Below are 22,607 nucleotides of genomic sequence, written 5' to 3'. Positions count from 1 at the left end.
CAGCAATGGACAGGTAGTTGAAGTGGCGGTTAAGCCGTGGAGTGATAGCATTCCTGCCTCCACCGGGGGGGCCCATGGCACAGACAAAGTTGATGTCCACCAGGCTCTTGAAGGCTCCTGGAGTCGGGGCAGGAAGTCAGAAGGCCCTGCCTAGGGCTACATTAAGACTTCTGTAGGCCCTGGGCACTTTTGCCTTCTTGGGCCTCCTCCTCCATTAAAAAATATATAAATTAAAAATTATAATTTACCACAGTATTGGTACATAGACAAATATATTAATATTATGCATTTTAAATGTTCTTTGACCTAGAAGTTCATTTTCCCCTTGATTTTAAGACATTAAAACACTTCCATGGACTCTCTGTGAGTCCTGTGGGCCCAGGCCCTGTGCCTACTGTGCCTAACGGGTGAGGCCCTGGCCCTGCCCAGCACACCCAGCCCCGCCCCGCTGGCCCAGGCGGCCAGCACGCACCGATGATCTTGCGGTCATACCAGCCGCCGTGGTCCATCCACTGGCGCAAAAGCTCAATAGGCGGCTGGGTGCCATATGTCTCCAAGGCCGGCATGTTCAAGTCATCGATGAAGAAGATGAAGTTGCGCCCCAGGGGCGGCCCGAACACGCCCTTCCGCCTGTGGGATGGGGCTGTGTGAGCCCAGCACCCACGGGTACCAGGTCCTCAGGGAATCCAGGGTGGTAGGATGGCAGCTCCACCTCTGGGAAGCCCTCACTAACTTCAGGCTCCCCCGAATTGCTGAGCCTCTTGAGCAACTCCTTGTCCCGTTCTGAGCATCCTGGGACATCACACCTGGCTGCCCTGAGTCTTGCCTCTAGGCAGATGGATAACAAGCCCCGCCGGAGTGCTCAGCCCAGGGACAGCACCCACAGAAGGGCTCGGCGGGAATTCCTGATGGAGGAAGCCTCCAGAGCAGTTTGCAAGGGAGCCCAAGGGCCACCCGGGAGGGGAGGGGGGACAGCAGCTGGCCGAGCCAGGCTGGGGGACATCGGACCCAGGAAGGAACCAGGGTGCCTGCCTCTTATCCAGCTTGCTGTCGATGAGGTCCTGGGTTTGGTTGGCTGAGGTGCGGGCAGAGAAGGTGAGGAAGTGGCTGATGTATTCCAGTGGCAGGTTCTTGAGAAGCTTGTTGGAGATGGTGAGGGTCTTCCCTGTGCCCGTTGGCCCGATGCACAGCACCTAGGAGAGCAGGGGGCACAGGGTCAGAGCGCTCTCACAGGGCCCAGCATGCAGCACAAGCTGCCGCCCTGTCAGTGTGGGAGCCAGCCACTCCTGACCTAGGCCTTGGAAGTGTGGGGTGAAGCAGGGCATGGCAGGGGCACTCACGGGTTTGTGGTTGGTGAGTAGCATGTCTAGCAGGTAGGACATCTGGATGGTGTCCATGGTTGGCACGATGATGTTGCAGTAGTTGGTATCTGGCATAATGGTGAACGAAGCTGAGGAGTCCATCCACTTCACCCAGGCAACCTGGAACCACAGGTGGCACAGGATGGGCCTGGAACCTCTCCCCGTCTCACCCTTGGCCAAGTGCACCAGGAGGGCAAGGAGCGGCACTGCTGGGACTCAGCAAGAGGGTCCAGGTGAAGGGCTGCTTCTGACAGAAACAGGAAGCCCTGTGCCCACTCTCCACACAGGGTGGGGGACTCCCAGAACAAACCTCCAGGAATGGGGGGCTCTCTGCACACGGCTGCCCAAGTGAAGGCTTCCCTGCATCCAGCTACCTCAGTGGGGCCAGTCTCTGGGCCTCTGCATGAAGGAAGTACTCTGGGAACTGGACAACCCAGAATGCAAAGGTCTCTGCTGTTTAGTTTAGGCTACCCAAGCATGTGAGGGCCAGAACCATGGGGCTGGCATCACCTAGACGCTGAGAGGTCACCTGGACTGCTCTCGCCCCCCATCCCCACCTGCATGCATCCCTTCACCCACAGCCCTGACTCAACTTGCAGACCTCCCTTGATGGGGGTGTTCACTGTGGTCAAATCCACATGTCCCATTGGGAACGGTACTGATGGTTAGACTCAAACTAACCGTGAGACCCCCAGCAGGACCCTGTCTAGTAACCATCTCTATAGATGCCTCTCTGGCCCCTCTTCCTTCTGGGCTGGAGTCCTGATCCCATGAGGGTAGGCTAATGGGACCCTCGCTGGCTAAGAGGAGAAATGGGGACATCAGGACAGGCCATGGGGGCTTACTCCCCCACCCTTGAGGAGCCCAGCCCCTGGGCAAATGGGGCTTTTAAGTAGAACCGAGTTGATTAATACCTGGGCTCAGCATCAACACAGGGGAGGCCTCTCCAGAGGCCAAGAAGGAGTCTAAGTCAGGAGATTCCTGGGAGCCCTCTGGCCAGCCTCGGAGGCAGTGTGTATGGCTGGGAAGGGAGGCACTCTGACATCTCCCAGTCCCAGGTTCAAGTCCAGCTCTGCCACCGACTAGCTGGGCACGACAGTTCTGAGCCTCAATTTCCTTGTTTGGGAAATGGGCACAATAATAACCACGCTGTGGGTCTGTGAGGATTCAGGAGATGATGCAAATAACCCCAGCCTGAGACCTGTGACCGTCAATGCAGCCTCTTCTCTGCAGTCACTATTCATCGAGGAGGACAGCCACCACCCAGTGGGGCCCTCCCTGGGCAGGTCTGCAGTCACCTGCTTGCCCTCATCATCGTCCTCATCGTCAGTGGTGCTGCTGATGCCGCCGTCCTCCAGCCTGTAATCAAACACCAGCCCCTCCTCCGGAAAGAGCAAGGTCAGCTGTGAAGGACCAGGGGGAAAACCAGGCGGTGAGACCCGGTGGCTTGCGTGGCTACTTGTTTCTGGGGGCCTGGGCCTGGGGGACGGCCCCAAAACACCCAGCATTCAGCGTATGCATCCCAGACCTTGGGCCCCAGCCCAGGAGCTGCCGCCTCTCACGTTTTCTGTCTTCATCTTGATCCTGAGCCAGTGGCTGAAGCTGATGCGACTGGCGCTGTCCCCTGTGGCACCCACACTCCAGATCAGGGAGAAGATGAACCAGGGCTCGATCAGCTCTGGGATGCGACTCAGCTTTCCGGGAGGTATTTTCCTGAGGCCCTGGGGACAGAGGCGGGGACAGAACTAAATGGCCTAAGGAAGCCAGTGGGGTGGGGGGTGCCATCCCTTGGCCTCTGCCATAGTTTTGCATCTGCAGCAGACTGGACGGGGTGTCCCATGACCCATGTGAGCCAATCTGATTCTCTCTTCCAGGAAGCTGGACTTGGGATCCAGGGCCCTCAGATGAGGAGAGAAGGCCCCCAGCCCACTGCCCAGAGCCGTACCTCTTTAGGCAGGAAGGGCTTGAAGAAGCACTCCAGCAGCTTGAGGAGACTCATGGTCAGGTTGCTGTTGGTTGAGGTGATCACCTCCTTCACTGAGGACCGGACGAAAGTGATGGACCCCTACAGGGGATGGACACCCAGCTCTTGTGGCTGGTGGCCATAGCACCCGGCTGCCCCACCTGGGCCGGCACACCGTAGTCTCACTCACCTCCAGGAAGCTGACAAAGAGGGCCTTGAACTGCTCCTCAAAGGGCTTGAGTAAAGCAGGGAGATGCCTCAGCCAGCACTCGACAAAGGGCATGAGCCCCAGGATGCTGGGCTCCAGGTACACCATACCGCAGCGGGATACTGTGGCTGGGGAGGCCACTGCCAGGTCCTGCACCTCAAACATCATGGTCATCGCCTGGTGCCAAGATGAACTGCGTGAGTGGGCCAGCCGCCAGCCTCCACAGCAGGGGAAAGGGCTGCGGGGCCATGGGGAGGTGCTGCCCATTCTGCAACTGTGGGCAGGCCACGGGGCAGGCGCTGGGCCAGGAACAGGGCTGGGGTGGGGGCAAATGCAGGAACCCTTTGGCCCTCAGCTGATAACAGCCCTCTCCAGAGGCCAAGAAGGAGTCTAAGTCAGGAGATTCCTGGGAGCCCTCTGGCCAGCCTCAGGTCAGGGCATTTTGGGGTCCCTAGAGCCCTGGGGATATCCGATGGGAGCTGTGTGCTCTGCTCCAAAGCCCCGCACCTGCATACATGGACACAGGGTCACACTGACATCCAGGTGTTCTCAGAAGGACTCAAGAGACTCGCTGCTCTTAGGCTCAGGCAATACCCCTCCTTCTCTAAGAACTGCCCCACACTTCCCACCAGGCAGCTGTTCCCATGTTCTCCAGACTCCAGGCACATTGCCAGTATGCCTAACCCAGAATGGGCCGATATGACTGCAAATAGGCCTGGGAGGCACAGCATCAACCAGGAGCTGGGGTAGTTGTCCTGGCCCTGGGCTTGGAGCATCACAGAAAGTGAGTCTGCCGAAAGGGCAGCACTGAGCAGCTGTGTAGGACGTGCCTGCGGTACAGGAGCCTGGGGATGGGGGTGGCACTGTGGCCCCAAGAGGGAAGGGTGGAGGGGGATGCGGCTTGGCTAGCGTGGTGTGCCCTGGGCCCACCTGGCTGCGGAGGACAGCAGAGTGAGCAGACAGGCGGACACACCTCTGTGAGCTTGATGATCTCCCCGGAGCTGAGGCACAGCTTCTTGTTGTCGTCCAGCACCGTGTTCATGTTCTCAATCCAGACGGCGTCTACCGGCCCATCGAACACGTACCACTTCTTGTTGGTGTCAGAGGCGATGGCCCCCGCCCGGATGAGGGAGGAGAAAATCCCATCTGCCCTGCAGCCACCAGGGAGGAGAGGGCTGTAGGTGCAGGGGAGGCAGGGCGGCAAGCACAGCTGGCTCCCAGGGAAACCTGCATCCATGCTGGCCCTGCTCCGCTTTTTTTTTTTTCTTAAATATCTTCATTCATTTAAAAATTATAGTAGGGAAAATGGGACTTTCTGGTATAATAAATATAATGAAAATGTGTGCTTATATTCTCTCCCTGCTGAGTCCTCACTAAAGTTCTATTAAAGGAGAATGAAAAGCAATATCCCCAAAAGAAAAGGAAGATGAGGGGACTTTCCCAGTGGTGCAGTGGTTGAGAATCCGCCTGCCAATGCAGGGGACATGGGTTCGAGCCCTGCTCTGGGAAAATCCCACATGCCTCGGAGCAACTAAGCCTGTGCGCCACAGCTACTGAGCCTGCACACTACAGCCCATGAGCCACAACTACTGAGCCTGCATGCCACAACTACTGAAGCCCACACGCCTAGAGCCCACGCTCCACAACAAGAGAAGCCACCGCAATGTGAAGCCCGCACATTGCAACGAAGACCCAACACAGCCAAAAATAAATAAATTTACAAAAAACAAACAAACAACAACAAAAAAAAAACTATAGTGTCCTGGAATTTAAGAAAAAAAAGAAAGAAAAGGAAGACGGGGAAGGAGGCAACACAGAAACAGAGGTCCACACAGTCCCAGAAGATGGACAGAGGTGGAGAAGGGGTAAATGACCTCGCAGAGAAAGCAGGGTCATGAGATATATCTAGTCCCTGCCAGAGAACCCAAGAAGCCTCAGACTTCAGAGGCACCAAATGCCAGGGAAGGGGGTGGGTAGGAGGGCATTTTTCTGGTCTGATCCCCAGGCCCCCACCTACCCACACAAGAGCCTGGAGTAGGCGTGGGTGAGGCCCTTTACCAGAAATGGGGGAAGCTGGACAGGCCCACATTCAGAAAGATGGGTGACTGCCCCTCTCCAGTGCCCATCCCCCACTGGGTTCCAGGACACTGGGACCAAGAAGACACCCCGGCAGGAGACTGGAGACTTCTCTGGAGAGACAGAATAGCCCTGGAGAAAACCCTCAGGTGCTGACATCTCTCCCAGTTTGGTGCACTTTCCCTAAAATGCACGTCTCAGCCCAGGAGCAGAGGCCCCAAGAGAGACCACCAGCCTCTCGTGGGTACTAACAAAAGTCAACATGTACTGAGAGCTCAGCATGTGCTACACTGTCCCAGCCATCTTCCATAATAATGGTGTCATTTTTATCCCCACTTTGCAGACGAGGGACAAAGGCCCAGGGGGTGAGGTGGGTCACTCAGTGAGGAGGTGCAGTGGTGGGTAGAGTCCCAGGCATTTGGGCTCCAAAGCCAGAGCTCCCGACCTTCCACTTGGCTCAGGGAGGGAGGCGGCCCACGGCCCATAGCCTGCAAAGGTCTGGGAGCAGGGCAGTCACTGGAGGGGTCCTGGGCCACTCACCACTCATGGGTCAGCAGGTCAAACTCCCCGTACAGCTGGCCCATTGTGATGGACTTGGGGTTGAGCACGTAGTAGTTGACGGCCTCGTACACACCGCCACTGATGGATGGCTGTCCTTTCAGTGACGTCATGGCAGCTGCCAGGACTCTGTAACACTGTGGAGAAGGGCCAGCCAAGAGTGAGCCTCCAAGCTCCCTGGAGAGCAGGGCTGAAGTGGGCTGTGGGCCACGGCAGGCAGGACGGTATTCTAAAGGCCAAGGAGGCACAAGTGGGGGCCAAGATCCCTGTTGAGGCTGCTCTGCCCTCAGGTCCACTGTCTGGGTACTGGGCTGCCCAGCTAGGCTCCACTTATATTAGTCTTTTTTTTTTTTAATTTTTATTTTATACTGGAGTATAGAGAACAAACTTATGGTTGCCAGGGGGAAAGGGTCGGGGGAGGGATAGATTGGGAGTTTGGAACTGACATGTACACACTGCTGTATTTAAAATAGAAAACCAACAGGGACCTACTGTATAGCACAGGGAACACTTACGTTACTCTTGCCAGAGCCTGTGGGCCCAACGAGCATGAGGCCATGCCGCACCACTGTGGTCTCATACAGCTGGATACACTTGGTCAGGAATCCTGGAAGGACATGGCAGGGAGCCCAGGTATCAGAGTGGGGGCTTAGATCCTGGTCCTGACACTAGCTTGCTGTGTGACCTGTGATGGGTTACCTCACTCCCTGCACCTCAGTTTCCTCATCTGTAAAATGGGGATGGCAGTAGTACCTACCTCATAGGTAGAGGCAGGTGAAGCCCTGAGCTTCACACAGCCTGGCACAGAGCAGGAATTCTCTGCTAATGTCCAGCCATTATTTCCATTGTGCCTATTACTCCCTAACATCCACTGGTCGGGTGTCCAGCTGGCACAGGCTTGCTCAGTGAGGAACTGTCACAGGCCTCAAAATCAACTTCAGCTCCAAAGCTACCACCCAGCCTACTGAGAGCACGGCCCCAGGGAAGTACTGGCCAACATGAGGCAAAATCCCAGGGACAAGATCCAGGGTCAGGGGCTTCCCTAGTGGCACACTGATTAAGAATCCGCCTGCCGGGCTTCCCTGGTGGCGCAGTGGTTGAGAATCTGCCTGCCAATGCAGGGGACATGGGTTCGAGCCCTGGTCTGGGAAGATCCCACATGCCGCAGAGCAACTAGGCCTGTGAGCCACAACTACTGAGCATGCGTGTCTGGAGCTTGTGCTCCGCAACGAGAGGCCGCAACATTGAGAGGCCCACGCACCGCGATGAAGAGTGGCCCCTGCTCGCCGCAACTAGAGAAAGCCCTCGCACAGAAACGAAGACCCAACACAGCCAAAACACACAAGAGCCTGGAGTAGGCGTGGGTGAGGCCCTTTACCAGAAATGGGGGAAGCTGGACAGGCCCACATTCAGAAAGATGGGTGACTGCCCCTCTCCAGTGCCCATCCCCCACTGGGTTCCAGGACACTGGGACCAAGAAGACACCCCGGCAGGAGACTGGAGACTTCTCTGGAGAGACAGAATAGCCCTGGAGAAAACCCTCAGGTGCTGACATCTCTCCCAGTTTGGTGCACTTTCCCTAAAATGCACGTCTCAGCCCAGGAGCAGAGGCCCCAAGAGAGACCACCAGCCTCTCGTGGGTACTAACAAAAGTCAACATGTACTGAGAGCTCAGCATGTGCTACACTGTCCCAGCCATCTTCCATAATAATGGTGTCATTTTTATCCCCACTTTGCAGACGAGGGACAAAGGCCCAGGGGGTGAGGTGGGTCACTCAGTGAGGAGGTGCAGTGGTGGGTAGAGTCCCAGGCATTTGGGCTCCAAAGCCAGAGCTCCCGACCTTCCACTTGGCTCAGGGAGGGAGGCGGCCCACGGCCCATAGCCTGCAAAGGTCTGGGAGCAGGGCAGTCACTGGAGGGGTCCTGGGCCACTCACCACTCATGGGTCAGCAGGTCAAACTCCCCGTACAGCTGGCCCATTGTGATGGACTTGGGGTTGAGCACGTAGTAGTTGACGGCCTCGTACACACCGCCACTGATGGATGGCTGTCCTTTCAGTGACGTCATGGCAGCTGCCAGGACTCTGTAACACTGTGGAGAAGGGCCAGCCAAGAGTGAGCCTCCAAGCTCCCTGGAGAGCAGGGCTGAAGTGGGCTGTGGGCCACGGCAGGCAGGACGGTATTCTAAAGGCCAAGGAGGCACAAGTGGGGGCCAAGATCCCTGTTGAGGCTGCTCTGCCCTCAGGTCCACTGTCTGGGTACTGGGCTGCCCAGCTAGGCTCCACTTATATTAGTCTTTTTTTTTTTTAATTTTTATTTTATACTGGAGTATAGAGAACAAACTTATGGTTGCCAGGGGGAAAGGGTCGGGGGAGGGATAGATTGGGAGTTTGGAACTGACATGTACACACTGCTGTATTTAAAATAGAAAACCAACAGGGACCTACTGTATAGCACAGGGAACACTTACGTTACTCTTGCCAGAGCCTGTGGGCCCAACGAGCATGAGGCCATGCCGCACCACTGTGGTCTCATACAGCTGGATACACTTGGTCAGGAATCCTGGAAGGACATGGCAGGGAGCCCAGGTATCAGAGTGGGGGCTTAGATCCTGGTCCTGACACTAGCTTGCTGTGTGACCTGTGATGGGTTACCTCACTCCCTGCACCTCAGTTTCCTCATCTGTAAAATGGGGATGGCAGTAGTACCTACCTCATAGGTAGAGGCAGGTGAAGCCCTGAGCTTCACACAGCCTGGCACAGAGCAGGAATTCTCTGCTAATGTCCAGCCATTATTTCCATTGTGCCTATTACTCCCTAACATCCACTGGTCGGGTGTCCAGCTGGCACAGGCTTGCTCAGTGAGGAACTGTCACAGGCCTCAAAATCAACTTCAGCTCCAAAGCTACCACCCAGCCTACTGAGAGCACGGCCCCAGGGAAGTACTGGCCAACATGAGGCAAAATCCCAGGGACAAGATCCAGGGTCAGGGGCTTCCCTAGTGGCACACTGATTAAGAATCCGCCTGCCGGGCTTCCCTGGTGGCGCAGTGGTTGAGAATCTGCCTGCCAATGCAGGGGACATGGGTTCGAGCCCTGGTCTGGGAAGATCCCACATGCCGCAGAGCAACTAGGCCTGTGAGCCACAACTACTGAGCATGCGTGTCTGGAGCTTGTGCTCCGCAACGAGAGGCCGCAACATTGAGAGGCCCACGCACCGCGATGAAGAGTGGCCCCTGCTCGCCGCAACTAGAGAAAGCCCTCGCACAGAAACGAAGACCCAACACAGCCAAAAATTAATTAATTAATTAATTAATTAAAAAAAAAAAGAAATCCTGAATGCTAAAAATAACTTAAAAAAAAAAAAAGAATCTGCCTGCCAACGCAGGGGACACGGGTTCGAGCCCTGGCACCACAACTTCTGAGCCTGTGCTCCAGAGCTCGTGAGCCACAACTACTGAGCCTGCGTGCCACAACTACTGAAGCCCACGTGCCTAGAGCCCATGCTCTGCAACAAGAGAAGCCACAGCAATGAGAAGCCCGCGCACCCGAAAGAAGAGTAGCCCCCGCTCACCACAACTAGAGAAAGCCCATGCGCAGCAACAAAGACCTAATGCAGCCAAAAATAAATAATAAATAAATAAATAAAACATCCGGGGTCAGTCAGGGTCTTTGACTGACCAAGACCAGAGCTGTAGCGGCAGCTGCCTGCTGCAGTGGCAGGCCAGACCCACACAGGTAGGGAATGAGCACATCACTTTAGCCCAAGAAGAGGGGTCCAGGAGAGCTATGCAGGTATGGGGGCCCCTGCCAAAGGGACAAGGTCCAGTTATTTGGTGCTGGCAAAACTGCCCCAAGGCCGTGAGGGAGAGAAGAGTTTGAGGCTCCATTCAACTCGCCTGCTGGGGCCTCAGCAGGCCAGGGGGGTGCTTAGGGCCGCATATTTAATGAAGAACGGTGAAGGGCAGGGGTGTGGATAGGCTCACCATCTTCCCCCAACCCAGACATCAAACCTCATTCCCACCCCAAGCAGGTGAGGATGGGGCAGAGGAGAGCCTCTGTCAAGGAGTAACAAGGCCAAGGGTGTGGTCCAAGCTGTGACTGCTCCTCCACGGGGAGGAAGGGCAGCACCTGCTTCCCCACTGTGAAATAATAGGCAATCTCTGTATCGTCTCTGTTCCTGGTTCCTGATGCATAGCTCCTCAAACCCTTGTAAATAGGGGTGCTTGGAGAACCTTCAAGTTCCAATATTTAGTCTCTGGTTCCTGACACAGAACTCCTAACTGTGTAATTTCCCAAGTGTTAGGAACATCTTATGTTCTAATGAGGCAGCTCTGGGTGGTGAACTCCTGGGAGGGGACTGGTCACCGGAAGAAGCTTGGAACTTTCAGGCCCACCCTCATTCTCTGGAGGTGGGAGAGGGTCTGAAAGTGGAGTTAATAAGTGACCATGCCTGCATGATGAATCCTCAGAAAAAGATCCCAAAAGTAAGGGTTTGGAGAGCTTCTGGATTGGTGAACATATCCACGGGCTGGGAAGGTGACTCACCCCCACTCCACAGGGACAGACCTCGCCCTATGTATCTCTTCATCCCGCGGTTCATCTGTATCCTTTTTATCACATCCTTTATTATATAATAAATCAGCAAGCGTTCGTGTGTCCCTGAGCTCTTTGAGCTGTTCTAGCAAATGATCAAGCCGGAGGGGGTGGGTCACGGGAACCTCTGATTTGTAGCCAAATAGGACAGAGGCTGTGGGTAACCTGGGGACCCAGTACTTGTGACTAGTATCTGAAGTGGGGGCAGTCTTGTGGGACTGAGCTCGTAACCTGTGGGGTCTGTGCTAACTCTGATTAATGTCAGGATTGAATTGAATTATAGAACACAGCTGTGTTCGAGAATTGATGAGCGTGGGGTAAAACCCCATACATCCGCTGTCTGAAGTGTTGATGTGAGAGTGCAGGAGAGTTTTTCCCTAGACTCCCACCACCTGAAGTGTCCCAGCGGAGATGGGGGCAGAGAGCCCCAGCCTGCCGCATGCCTGGCCAGGCGGGAGAGACCCTGAGGCTGGACTGCAACCTGGGGTGGCTGGACCCAGCCCTCCTCTGGCACCACAGGACGGTAGGGCCAGGGGCTCACCATCCACGTCCTTGAGGTTGTTCTTCTCACAGGCCTTGCGTATGGCCTCGTCTAGGATGCCGTAGTCAGTCACCTCCTCCTTGATGGTGGGGAACAGGTCAGACACGATCCCAGAGAAGAGCTTGAGGTCCTCCTGCAGGAACTTGGGCACATTCACGTCTCGGATGGCCCGGAGGCAAATCAGCTCCTGCAGCAGAGGCCCAGGTCAGACAGCCCTCTAGCTGCTCCAAAGCCTCCCTAGAGCCCCACTCCCCAGACACCTCTTTGGATGCAGCTCACCTCATCCATGCTGGGGTTCTCTCGCTTAAGGTTCCCGGCAGCTGAGATCACAGTCTTCACAGCTCTCATCCCGAAGTCATAGTGATCCTATCACCACCATACAGGAGGAGGGGTGGGTGAGCATTGTCCCTCTCGGGTCTTCTGTCTGGAACACTGTCTCCCACCTGACACCTGGCCGTGCCTCATCGCCTAGCTCATAGCTGAAGTGTCACTTCCCCTGCAGGCCATCTGCACCCACCTGCATTCCCCAGCCTGGGCCAGGTGCCCCACTTTGGGTTCCTGTGGCGCCCTCTACTTCACTGCCCCAGTGGCCCACTCCCCGTACCAGGTTACCTATCCTGCACCCCTGCTTGCCTCTTGGCCCCTGAGGGTGAGGAGTCTGCCTTGGTCATGGCTCAATCCCTGTGGTCCCAGCACAGCGCCAAGGGCAGGGAGGCACTCAAGTTTTGTTCAAAAAGGGGATGAAGGAGTTTCCCATCTGTGCCACAAGCAGACTTGCCTCGATGGCCTTTGAGCTTCCTTCTAACATTCATCATATCTCTCCAGACCCACCCTTTCAGCCGTACTACCTTGGCTTTCCCCGCTTTTGCCTCTGGTTCTGTTTCTCTCCATTATATAGCAGGTGTGTTGGAAATAGTTAAACTTATCATTTTGCCTCATGGTGCCAGACCAGGAAGCTACATCTGGACCTGACCCACAGACCAGCACATTTCCCAAAAATCTTGGACTTGGAGCTGGATGAAGAGACTGGGCTTGGCTTTGGGTCATCAGCACTTGGGAAGGGTTGATTGCATTTCCAGAACAATGTGGGGATAGCTGCTCTATTGAGGGGGTACATTTTTGAAAGTGGATGGTTAGAAAGAAGGGTGTGTGGAGGCGCTGGCACCTATGGTGCACTCTGTGGACAGCGGCTGTTTTTCCCAGTAACAGAATGCTCCTCTAGCCCATGGGTTTCGGTGGGCCCCACCCGGTCAAAGGCAGTAGGGTCTCCCAAGCCACAGTGATGGGTGTTCATGCATGAGCAGGTCACCTAAAGAGGGCCCATTAGGGTGACACCAGGGACTTTTTTGGAACCATTAAGAAACTAAGCTGGTAGCACGTAAGCCCAGAGCTAGGGCTCATCTCTGCCACTGCAAAAGGGGAGCCTGCCTGAGACTGGAGCCAAACAGGAAAGCTCATCCGCCAGTGCTGGTGCCTATACCAACAGCATGTGCCCCTAGAACCTGGGCTCAGCTCACTGAGGGGAAGTCCCTGGTGTTGGGAGGTTCGGGTGGAGGGGCTGCTGGTTGTCCCACTCTGGTCCCACGAGACCTAGGTACACTTGCTCTCCAGCCTTGGACTGTGCGGCTCTTGGTCTCTTACTGGCTGACCCTCACTTGCACCTGAACTAGCCCAGGTGGGCATTTGTTCCCGGCTCCTGCTCCAGCTCCTCTGTGCACCACATGAGCCTGGCCAGGCTCCTGCCTACTTAGGACCTCAGTGTCCTCAGCTGAGAAATGGGGATGTAATACCTATCTCCTAGGGTTGCTAGGGGAAGGCAGCAGCTCTCAGACCCTGGAACCTGGTTAGGGCAGGACCTCACCTGGGAACTGAGCTGCTCGGAGGACAGCTTGAAGGTGGTCGTGATCTTCTTGGCCAGCACATTGGCCTCGTTGAAGCCAAAGGAGTAGAGGGAGATCTCAGCAATCATGGCGTAATCTGGAACCATCATGGCTACAGGCCGGAATAGTGCCTGGGGCACATGGTATACGTGTGAATGGAGAGGCCGACCTCCCCTCCCAGAGCGCCACCTGCTCTCTGGACTGTCTGGTCCTCTGAAGGCAGCTCCACTGCCCTCCTCCCCAACCGAAGCTTGGATCCTCCCTCCACTGCGCCTGCCATAGCTGAGGCTTATATGCCCCTATGAGTGGATCCCTCTGCCCGTTAGAAACCGGTCCTTTGTGTTGACTTGAACCTGCCCCTTACCTTTTCCCAAGCCCTGAGGACAAGCCTGGACCCTCCTCTCCATGGCTGGGGGTGGGCTTCAGGGCCCCTGGGAAGGAGGGCTGCCATGGGGAAGCACAGTCCCTGATGTCCAGCAGCTGTGTGTACTTGCATAAGTGCTTTAGCATCTCTGAGCCCAGGCCACAGCTCTGGTTCTTCCCAATGCCCCGAGCAGCCTCCTGGACAAACCTACGCCCGAACTCACCTTCAGGTTATCGGGCAGCTCCGTGCGACCAGCGTATCCCGGGTTCATGGTGATAAACACAGCGCAGGACTGCACAAGTGGGATCTCAACGCCTTCAAACATGAAGCGGTCCACCTACAGAGGTAGGGAGGGGTTGGCTCACCTGCCCCATCCTCTGGATGTTCCCCCTCATCCCCTCTTGATGCCCCTGTCCTGACTATAACTGGTCAGTCTGGACTGGACCCCTGACCATGGGTTGGCTCCTCTCTCAGGATCTGGCGTAAGACCTCTGGTCCCACTGGCTACCCGTGGCCTCCCAGATCCTGGCTCCCTGAGGTCTTCACATATCTTCTTCCACCCCCATTTCCCAACACTGATTCTCCTTAGACCTGGGCAAGCTCAGCCCTTACTAGGACCCAGGGCCTTACTGGGGTTGGGACACCTGCCAGCCTCCCAGCTCTTATCCCCAGGAGAAGACCTCTGACCACCCTGAACAAAACCAGAAGGACAAATGGCTGGGACTTTCCATAATGGTCAGGATGTGGGGAGGGACCGCTTCATCTACTGCAGCTTGGCCTAGGAGCTGTACCCAGAGTGGGGTAAGGATATGGGGCTCCCCGACTGGCTTCAGAAGTCCCCCAGAGACAGCTCTTCTGGGGTGGGGGGGACCGCCCAGTCCCCTGTGAGATGAGAGAGGCTGAGCTTAGGGCAGGCCTGAGCACCTGGCTTCTCACCCCACCAGTGTGGGGGGCTGCAAGGCGGCATAGGCGGGACGGGTATAGCTGAAGGAAAAACGTGGTCGGCTGCGGGAGGCGCGGACGGGGGCGGCCCCCGGGAGGCTCACCCGCTGTTGCTGCGCCTTCTGGATGGTGGTGATCTGCTGCGCCACCACGGACAGCACCTCGATATCTATGCGATTGAACTCATCGAAGCAGGCCCAGGCCCCAGCACTGAGGGGAGAATGTTGAGGGGGGATATGAGTTCAGAGCCCCCTGGCACCTCCAAGAACCCCCGCTGACTCTGCTGGGGAGGAAGCCCTCAGTGGCGCTCTCTGTCAGCTCAGCCACAATCCCACCGCCCACCACCCCGTCCCAGTGGCCGCCAGGGGCCGAGCCTTTGACTCCTGTTATCCCATCACCTCCCCTCCACCAAACCGTGAGGCTCCTCTCGGCAATGTCCCGGGAGAGCTCAGCCTCCTTGCCCTGTCTGTGCCACCTGCACACCCAGCCTTACCTGGCCAGGCCCTTGAAGAACTTGCCCATGGCCATGACGTCGAGCTGGTCGGAGCAGTTGAACACAACGGTCTGGATGGCCAAGGCCTTGCCCAGGTCTTTTGTGGTCTCAGTTTTCCCTGTGCCAGCTGGGCCAGCTGGGGCACCCCCAAACTTGAGGTGCAGGGCCCCAGTCAGGGTCAGGTAGCACCTGTGGGAGAGGAGATGGGTGTGGGCCATGCACCTTCCTCAGGAGTCCCACAGGCACGAAGAGAGACAGCCCCCATCCCCCACCATCTTGGGCCCTGTGGAGGGGCAGCTCCTGCTCCTCCCCATTCTCAGGGCCCCAGGCGGGCCCAGCCCTGGCTGCTAGGGTCAGGACTGGAGCCCTCGGCCACCTGACCAGTGCTCCCCTACCCCATGGCCCTGCAGCGCTTGGCTCAGGGACCTGCCAGGATGGCTGACCTGTGGCCACCCTTCCCTTCCTTTCCTCAAAACCCAATTTGAAAATCCAGCTTTTACTAAATACAGACAGCCAGAGGAAACGACTGATTGCTTTAGAAGAGAAGTGTTCACTTTGTAAAGGGACTCGCCCCTTGTTTCTCTCAAGATCAATTCCTCTCTGGTGTTGAAAGGAGGATCTGACTGATAAAATCAGTAAAGCCCACACCCATTAGATGCTTACTGAGCACCACACAGGTGCTAAGAGCTTTACACATCAGCTCACGAAACTCTCATAACCACCCTGAGGAAGCTGAAGAGGAAACAGGCATAGGGGGCATTGAGCCACCTGCCCAAGGTCGCCCAGCCCATGACAGGCAGAGCCAGTTTTAAACCCGAAAGCTGAGCTACTAACCTTTGATGGACTGACTGCGCCTTGTGGGCCCTGGACTCCTGGGCCAGTCAGAACTGGAGGGAGGGGCCCAGTGTGGGAGGGTACGTGGGGAGGGGGACACTCACCTGTCTGTGAGGGGCGTGATCACCAGCCTCCCACTGTTGCCTAGGTACTCGTAGCCATAGATGAACTTGGCATTCACGGCCCGGATGTACAGGTTGTTATTCATCCAGTAGTACCTGGTTTTGCAGGGACATAGGTTCCCAGGCCATGTGGACCACGGGCCATTGGGCAGGGTATGTGGTAGGGGAGAGGCAGTTCTTTTGGGGAGTGAAGTCATCTAGGCGCCCAACTTGCCCCAGGGCCCCGAGGGCTGGGACCACCCTATTGTAGTTGACTCCCCACGTCCCTTGACCCCTCCTGCTGCTGCTCTGGCCCTGGACATGGCCACACCGCCTGCCTCCTCACCTCAGCTGTGAGATCCACTCGAAGTCACTCACACTGACCACGTTCTCCTGGATCAGCTTGTTCACCACATCCTTGGCGTGGACCTCGATGACGATTAGCGCTGACAGCACGGCTCGCTGCATGGGGGACAGCTTCCCCCGCACCAGTGCCACCAGGTCACTGAGCTGCAGGAGCCGGGGAACACCATCAGGAACGGGCAGGGCCACACCGCGGGCAGGCTTCCCCTCCCTTGTTCAGAGGGTGGGCTTCCGCCAGGAACAACCCCTCTATTCTGGGGGCTTCTGATGGTCTGGGATGGGTGGGGTACAGTGACCAGGCAGGGGGAGGGCAGGCAGGGCACTGGTCACATGGGAAGTCTGGCAGGGAAGTGATAAAAACGGAGGCACATGCATGGCATCTGCCTCCCTGCAGCGTATGGTGTCAAGGGCCAGGTGAGGTGGTAGGGCCTGGCGAGGAGCTCGAGGAAGGAGTGTGGTGAGGAGCTGGTGCACAGAGTGAGCACAGGCTGCGGGGTAGCCCAGGAGGGCTCCAGGAGGAGGCTCCCACCATGACCTTCGGGAGAGGGGCATCTGCCTGTCCTCAGAGCTCCCCTCAGAGCCCCAATCCCTCCCACTTGTGGCTGGTCATGAGACACTCATTTCAAGGGTGTCTGACTTTCTACTCTTTGGCTCCAACCACAGGCCTCTTCCAGGATCAGTACACAACAAAGCTCCTGGAGGGCCTGGGCTCTCCCAGGGTGTGGGGTGTTTGTGGGAAGCAGATGGTGACCCCCTTGAGTCTCACCTGCCGGGCAAGCTGGGGGAACAGCTGGGTACTGAGGGTGCTGGTCTCTAGAGCCTCTTCCACCTCCATGGTCCAGTAGGTCTGGCACCCGGCTATGGTCACCTGGCCAGGCCAGTTCAGAACCCACTGAGTCCTGAGTATCTGGGACGATAACACAGACGGGGCTGACCCAGGAAGCTGCCAGCCCCGACCCTGCACACTGTTTTTCCCTTAAATGTCATCTGTGCTTCGGGTCTCAGGTTGTTAATTCCACCTCGAAAGCAGAGAAGCCATTAAGCTCTGGGCCTCTCAGGGCTGGGCAGAGTCATTACTTCCTCTGCAGAGGAGACCTGGAAGCAGAGGGGTGGGAGCCCAGGATTGGGGAACACACAGTCCTGGGTTCAAATCCTGACTGCCACCTATGAATCACATGGCCTTTGGGCAGGAAACATCTCTCGGCTACTTTGTAGGATAAGGTTTAACCCCCAGGCTAGCCACTGATTGTGGGGCTGAGAGAGGTAATGAGGGTGAAGTCCCATCCCAGGGCCTGGCACACAGTGAGTGCATGAAACATAACCACAGCAACTGATTATCACTAGGAGCCAGTCTCACTTTTTAGAGGTTGTTTTCAGATTCCTCCCTGAGTGGGCCCCAAGGACCCTTTGCCCCCAGAGACACTCTGGCTGACTGAGAGCAGCAGCAGCCAAGGCTGTAGTCTGAGGATGAGGTAGACAGGTAGCCCAGCCCCCGTGATAGAGCACAGAGGCACTAAGAAAGGAGCAAACGGAAGAACGAGTAGGTTGGGAGGCTGTGCTGGGAGGGGAGGCATGGCTCACTGTGGGGTAGGCCTTGATGGCTCTCTCGATGATGTCCCGCACACTGGCCTTCATACTGTGTTCCACCTCCCGCAGCCAGTCCTCCACGTTGCTGGACGGGTAGATGGAGAAGGACAACTGCACCTCCTCACCCTCTGCCGAGTACATATGTGTGATCTCCAGGTCCTCCTGGAAGAGCAGCTGTGGGCAGGGGGCAGTTAAGAGTGGGGTTACCCTCAGTGTGCCCAGAAGCCCTGCCCACCAGAGCCCCAGCGCTGACCCCGCCTGTGCCCTCCACCTTCAGAAGGTGGCTCTCATGTTTGGAAGAGAGCTCCACCTTGGCTGGGCCTTCCCTGACTGCTTGTGGGCAAGATGGGACTGCCTTGTCCCCAGCTGTGGTACAGCCCACTTGGGGAAGGAGACTAAGCCTGCCCTGCGTGTCCCGCTCCTGCGCAGGCCTGTGTGGCCTCCCTCGTAGACAAAGATGAGGGCAAGGAGAGTCAGAAGCCTCTGGCCTCATGGGTTTCTCAGTCTAGCCAGAACCTCAGTGTATGGCAGGGGCCAGGGATCCCCTGGGTGAGCTAGGAGCAAGGGTCCCCCAACCCTGAGCCAAGGGCTCTGCAGCTGACCTTCCTCCCACAGGCCCCAGGTATGTCTCTAAGAGCCAGGAATCTCACTTGCCACCTCATTTCCTGCTAAAGAGACTTGAGGTGAGAGAAGAGGTGTGCTCCCTGGGAAGGTGCCCCAGTGCTCCTGGCCCTGAGCCCTTGGCCCAGTTACCCACCTGGGCGATGTTCTCAAAGCACTTGCGCAGGTGGGGCTGCACAGCTGTGGGGTCCTTCGTCTGGGACAAGATCTCGAGTAGCTCATCGTCAGACAGGAAATAGAATCTGCCAGGGAAACAGGGGTGAGGGAGTGGGTCAGGCAGCCCCTGGGTCCCAGCTGCCCCAGTACCACTGACATCCCTGCACCCCAGCCTGGAGGGGCACTGGGGCCCCAGCCTCATGGGCAGGAACTGAGAGAGTGGGCATGGGCCAGTGGTGCCCACCTGGGGAAGGCACTCCTCTTGGTCTCCAAGTACTTGCTGAGGCCCTTCTGCACCATGTCCAGCAGCTTGTTGCAGTCCCGCAGGCTGTCCAGCAGCCTCTGGTCAGAGCACACATTGATCACCTGGATGGCCCGGGTCAGAGAGAAACTGGAAGTAAGAATGGTCTGACTGGGAAACAGCAAGGTGGGCTCAGAGAGGACCCATGCCTGCCACATAGAGACCCTCAGTGGGGCCCGGGAAGAAATGGGGGCAGGAAAATTGCCCCGAGCCAGGGGCTGCCTCCATCACCCGTCAGCCCCACAGAAAAGAAGTCTATGATCAAAATAAATAGGGTTAACCAAAGCCAAGTAATCTGATTTGCTGTAGGACTTGTCAGGGTCTTTAAAAATACTAATGTGGGGCTTCCCTGGTGGCGCAGTTGTTGAGAGTCCACCTGCCAGTGCAGGGGACACGGGTACGTGCCCCGGTCTCGGAAGATCCCACATGCCGCAGAGCGGCTGAGCCCGTGAGCCATGGCCGCTGAGCCTGCGTGCCCGGAGCATGTGCTCCGCAACGGGAGAGGCCACAACAGTGAGAGGCCCGCGTACCGCAAATAAAATAAATTAATTAATTAAATTAAATAATAAAAATACTAATGTGGACTGCAAATCTCCAAGGGGAAAACCATCAACTGCTGTGTTTCTGAGGAGTGTCTCTCAAGACTGGGGAGCCCACCCAGGGGGACACGGGCCAAGACCAAAGCCTTGGACTTGTCCTTCAGTCTTTCTTGTTCAGTAGAGACAAAACCAGGAGGCTCCCCGGTAGTCCCAGCTTCCCCCTCCCATCCCCGGGTGAGCTCGCCTCCCGGTTCTCGTAGGCATTCTTCATGATCTTCCTCCAGATCCGCTCCATGGTCTGGTAGCGCTTGCTCTCTACCGGCAACTGCCGGTTGATGTCCTCAGAGCTGAAGATGGGTTCCAGGTAGAGCCAAGCCCGCTGACAGTTCACCCACTCCTCTAGCACCTCCTGGACAGGACATGGACTGTCAGGGCCTGGGGTCCAAGTTGGGTCCTGTCCCCCATGACCTAGACATTCTATCCCACTAGAGTTCTAGGCAGAGCCAGTGTCCACGGGAAAATTTCTAGATGGCGCTGTCAGCCACGGTACTCCAGGGAACAAAGAGACTGCATGGATGTCTGCCCTCCAGAGAAACCGCAAATCCCCCACAGGATGCCCAATCCTCCAACAGAGCCAGGGGAGCCACTCTTCCTATGAGAGAACCACGCCCCAACCAGCAAACCCTAAAGTAACAAGGAAAGAGCCCAGTGCATGGAAAACCAAACCAGTCTCCTCCCCTGGGACGACTTTGGGTCTATGACCCCTCGATTCTTTGAGGTGTACTGGGACTTGAGCTTGAGATCCCCTAAAATACTCTGTGAAACATCAGTCCAAGAGTGAGACCTGTTCAAGCCACTTTCCCCTCTGCCTCCAGATTCCCCTTTCCAAATTTATCTCTTGCCATTTCCTATCAGTGCAAACCCATTCATTCATTCGTTCATTCTCTTCTTCGTGAGCCGTGTGCTGTGGCCAGCCTGTGTCAGGCCCAGGTCAGGTCCATGTGGGCTCCAGAGGAAACAGAGGAGTGTGTGGTCCCTGCCCTTGAGGAGCCCACAATCCTCTAAACGGCCAGTTCTGCCTCTGAATCACCAAGGGCCCAGTGTGTGTGATGGGTTCTGTAAGAGGCACCGACCAAGGGCCTCGATGGGAATACCTTGCAGGCAGGTGTGGGGGAATCAATGAGGGCCGCTCGATGCTGAGCCCTGGAGGAGGTGAAACTCCAGGTAGAGAGGACAGTGTGAGCAAAGGACGGAGACCCAGGGACAATGCTGATGAGCTCAGGCCTCTCTGGGTGACCCGAGGAACATACAGGCAGGCCCTCCTCGCTCAGCTTCTGGCCTTCACTGGAAGTTTCTGAACAGCTCCCAGAAAGGGGCTGTCAGAATCATACCAGTAGGCCTGGCCCTGGCACTGACCTCAGGGTCCTGCAGATAGTGCCGGCCACTGGCCTTGAGAGCCCCAAAGAGCAGCGGTCCCTAGTGCCCTGGCTCTCTTAATCCAAGCCAGCTCCAAGTGAGAAGCTGCGAGTGAGAAGCTCAGGGCCGCGTAGGAGGGGACTTTGAGGAGCCTCAGGGCCTTGTGGTGTCCAGCCCAGAAAGTCCTGAGACTGGAGGTCCTAGCTGTCCCAAGCCTAGGCATCACTTTGGGGGTCTGCTGGCAGCTCTCACGCCCCTCCTCAGCTGCAGCTTTGGACCAAACACTGGCCCCACCTGCACGTTCTGAATTGCCTCCTCCAGCAGCCGAACCTGAGATGGAGAGCCCCATTCTAGTCCCCCTCCTCTTTGTGAGGGGCCTGGCAAAGAGCCAGGAGCTGTGCAAACCTTCAGCAAGGCACTCCACCGCTTCCAGCCCCACCCAGACACCATAAAGAGCAGCCTTGGGACAGGGTGCTGCGAGGGTGGGGGGAGGGGGGAGGGGAGGACAGGAAGAGCCCACCTGGGTCAGCTTCAGCTTGTTCTCCCAGGAGTTGATGCGTTGCTCGAAGGGCTTCTTGTAGGGCGAGAAGGTCATGCTCTGGGTCATGACGATGTGGTCATCAAGCAGTTGAGAGGCCTCATCTGGGCTCTTGAGGATGTGGGTCTCTGTCTCCTTGTAGGGCATCACGTTGAACAGGATGGTGGACCACTCCTTCTCCATCTTGTCCAGTGCCTGGAGTAGGGACGAGTCAAGGCTGAGTCCCGGGAAAGAGCCGGCCCACAATGAGCAGCACTGGGCAGGGAAGGGCAGGTTCTACCCGGCCATGATCTTCACCCAGGCCCCCTCAGCAAACTCTCAGCTCGTCTGGTCAACAAATCCCCCATGGACCCTCATCAGAATCCAAGGCTGACTCGCTCTCACATGTGGTATATGTGTACAACATGCATGTACAAGCATGTTGGGAGGCAGCTAAGGCACTGGTTAGGAGCTCTGGTCCCAGTTCCAGCCCTTATTGGCTATGCCACCTTGGCCAATTGCTGAACCTCTCTGAGCCTTAATTTGCTCATCTGTTAAATGAGGTAATGCTATCAGCACCTTCCTGAGAGAGGAATAACTTGAGAGGAATAACTGAATAGTAATAGGGGTGGTAGACACCATGCCAAGCACTTCATATGCATTATTAACGCACTTAATAGGATGCACCTCAACCTCTTGGCCTGGTGAATGGGGCCCCAGGGATGGGGCCCAGTACTGTCACATTCCCACGCCATTGGGCAGCATGTGGGTGGGGCAGGGCGGGCCTGCTGGTGGCGGCCCACCTGCTCGATGGCGTACTCCTTGCCAGCCACCTTGGCCACCCTGCTGATGCTCTCAGTGTGGGCCTGCAGGTTCATCTCAAGGCAGCGTGCGAAGGTCAGGTTGGCCTTGGGCCTGACATTAATGTTGATCTCATTGGACAGCACGTCCCAGTGCTGGGTCCTCATGCCAGGGTTGCGTAGCCCCTGGATCAGCGGGATGTACGGCTTGAACTCCTCAATGCGGGCCTGGATGTCTAAGGCCACGTCCTGGCAGGCTGCCGGGCAGGGCAGGCAGGGGTGAGAGGCAGCTGGCACAGGCAGGGAAGGAGGGGACGGGCTGGCTGGGCTGCCTACCTGGGATGTCCTTGAACTGCCTCACGCACTTGTGCATGGTCTTGAACGACTCGACGA

General features: G+C 56.8%; 1 protein-coding gene across 1 annotated transcript in view; it reads right to left on the bottom strand.

Moving 5' to 3' along the window:
• DNAH1 (dynein axonemal heavy chain 1) overlaps positions 1-22,607 on the bottom strand; it is an 80,385-nt gene that overhangs the window by 23,473 nt on the left and 34,305 nt on the right. Inside the window, exons 21-47 of the mRNA XM_007451889.1 lie at positions 22,551-22,607; positions 22,218-22,471; positions 21,418-21,630; positions 19,726-19,890; positions 18,886-19,007; positions 18,622-18,727; positions 17,859-18,038; positions 17,044-17,184; positions 16,261-16,424; positions 15,918-16,031; positions 14,980-15,168; positions 14,591-14,696; positions 13,768-13,881; positions 13,162-13,311; positions 11,580-11,666; positions 11,301-11,487; positions 8,636-8,727; positions 8,103-8,257; positions 4,506-4,683; positions 3,515-3,709; positions 3,307-3,426; positions 2,924-3,082; positions 2,660-2,764; positions 1,341-1,481; positions 1,033-1,193; positions 473-630; positions 1-117 (exon numbers count right to left, since the gene is read on the bottom strand). The exon at positions 1-117 is cut by the window's left edge and continues 90 nt beyond it; the exon at positions 22,551-22,607 is cut by the window's right edge and continues 4 nt beyond it. Of these exons, the coding sequence (XP_007451951.1) occupies positions 1-117; positions 473-630; positions 1,033-1,193; positions 1,341-1,481; positions 2,660-2,764; positions 2,924-3,082; positions 3,307-3,426; positions 3,515-3,709; positions 4,506-4,683; positions 8,103-8,257; positions 8,636-8,727; positions 11,301-11,487; positions 11,580-11,666; positions 13,162-13,311; positions 13,768-13,881; positions 14,591-14,696; positions 14,980-15,168; positions 15,918-16,031; positions 16,261-16,424; positions 17,044-17,184; positions 17,859-18,038; positions 18,622-18,727; positions 18,886-19,007; positions 19,726-19,890; positions 21,418-21,630; positions 22,218-22,471; positions 22,551-22,607 (3,930 nt within the window). The remainder of the gene's footprint in view (positions 118-472; positions 631-1,032; positions 1,194-1,340; positions 1,482-2,659; positions 2,765-2,923; positions 3,083-3,306; positions 3,427-3,514; positions 3,710-4,505; positions 4,684-8,102; positions 8,258-8,635; positions 8,728-11,300; positions 11,488-11,579; positions 11,667-13,161; positions 13,312-13,767; positions 13,882-14,590; positions 14,697-14,979; positions 15,169-15,917; positions 16,032-16,260; positions 16,425-17,043; positions 17,185-17,858; positions 18,039-18,621; positions 18,728-18,885; positions 19,008-19,725; positions 19,891-21,417; positions 21,631-22,217; positions 22,472-22,550) is intronic.

Source organism: Lipotes vexillifer, unplaced genomic scaffold, assembly GCF_000442215.2.
Source record: "Lipotes vexillifer unplaced genomic scaffold, Lipotes_vexillifer_v1.1 scaffold500, whole genome shotgun sequence".
Lineage (NCBI taxonomy): Eukaryota > Metazoa > Chordata > Mammalia > Artiodactyla > Lipotidae > Lipotes > Lipotes vexillifer.
Note: the sequence above shows the minus strand (reverse complement) of the source record. Positions and strands in the feature narration are given on the sequence as shown.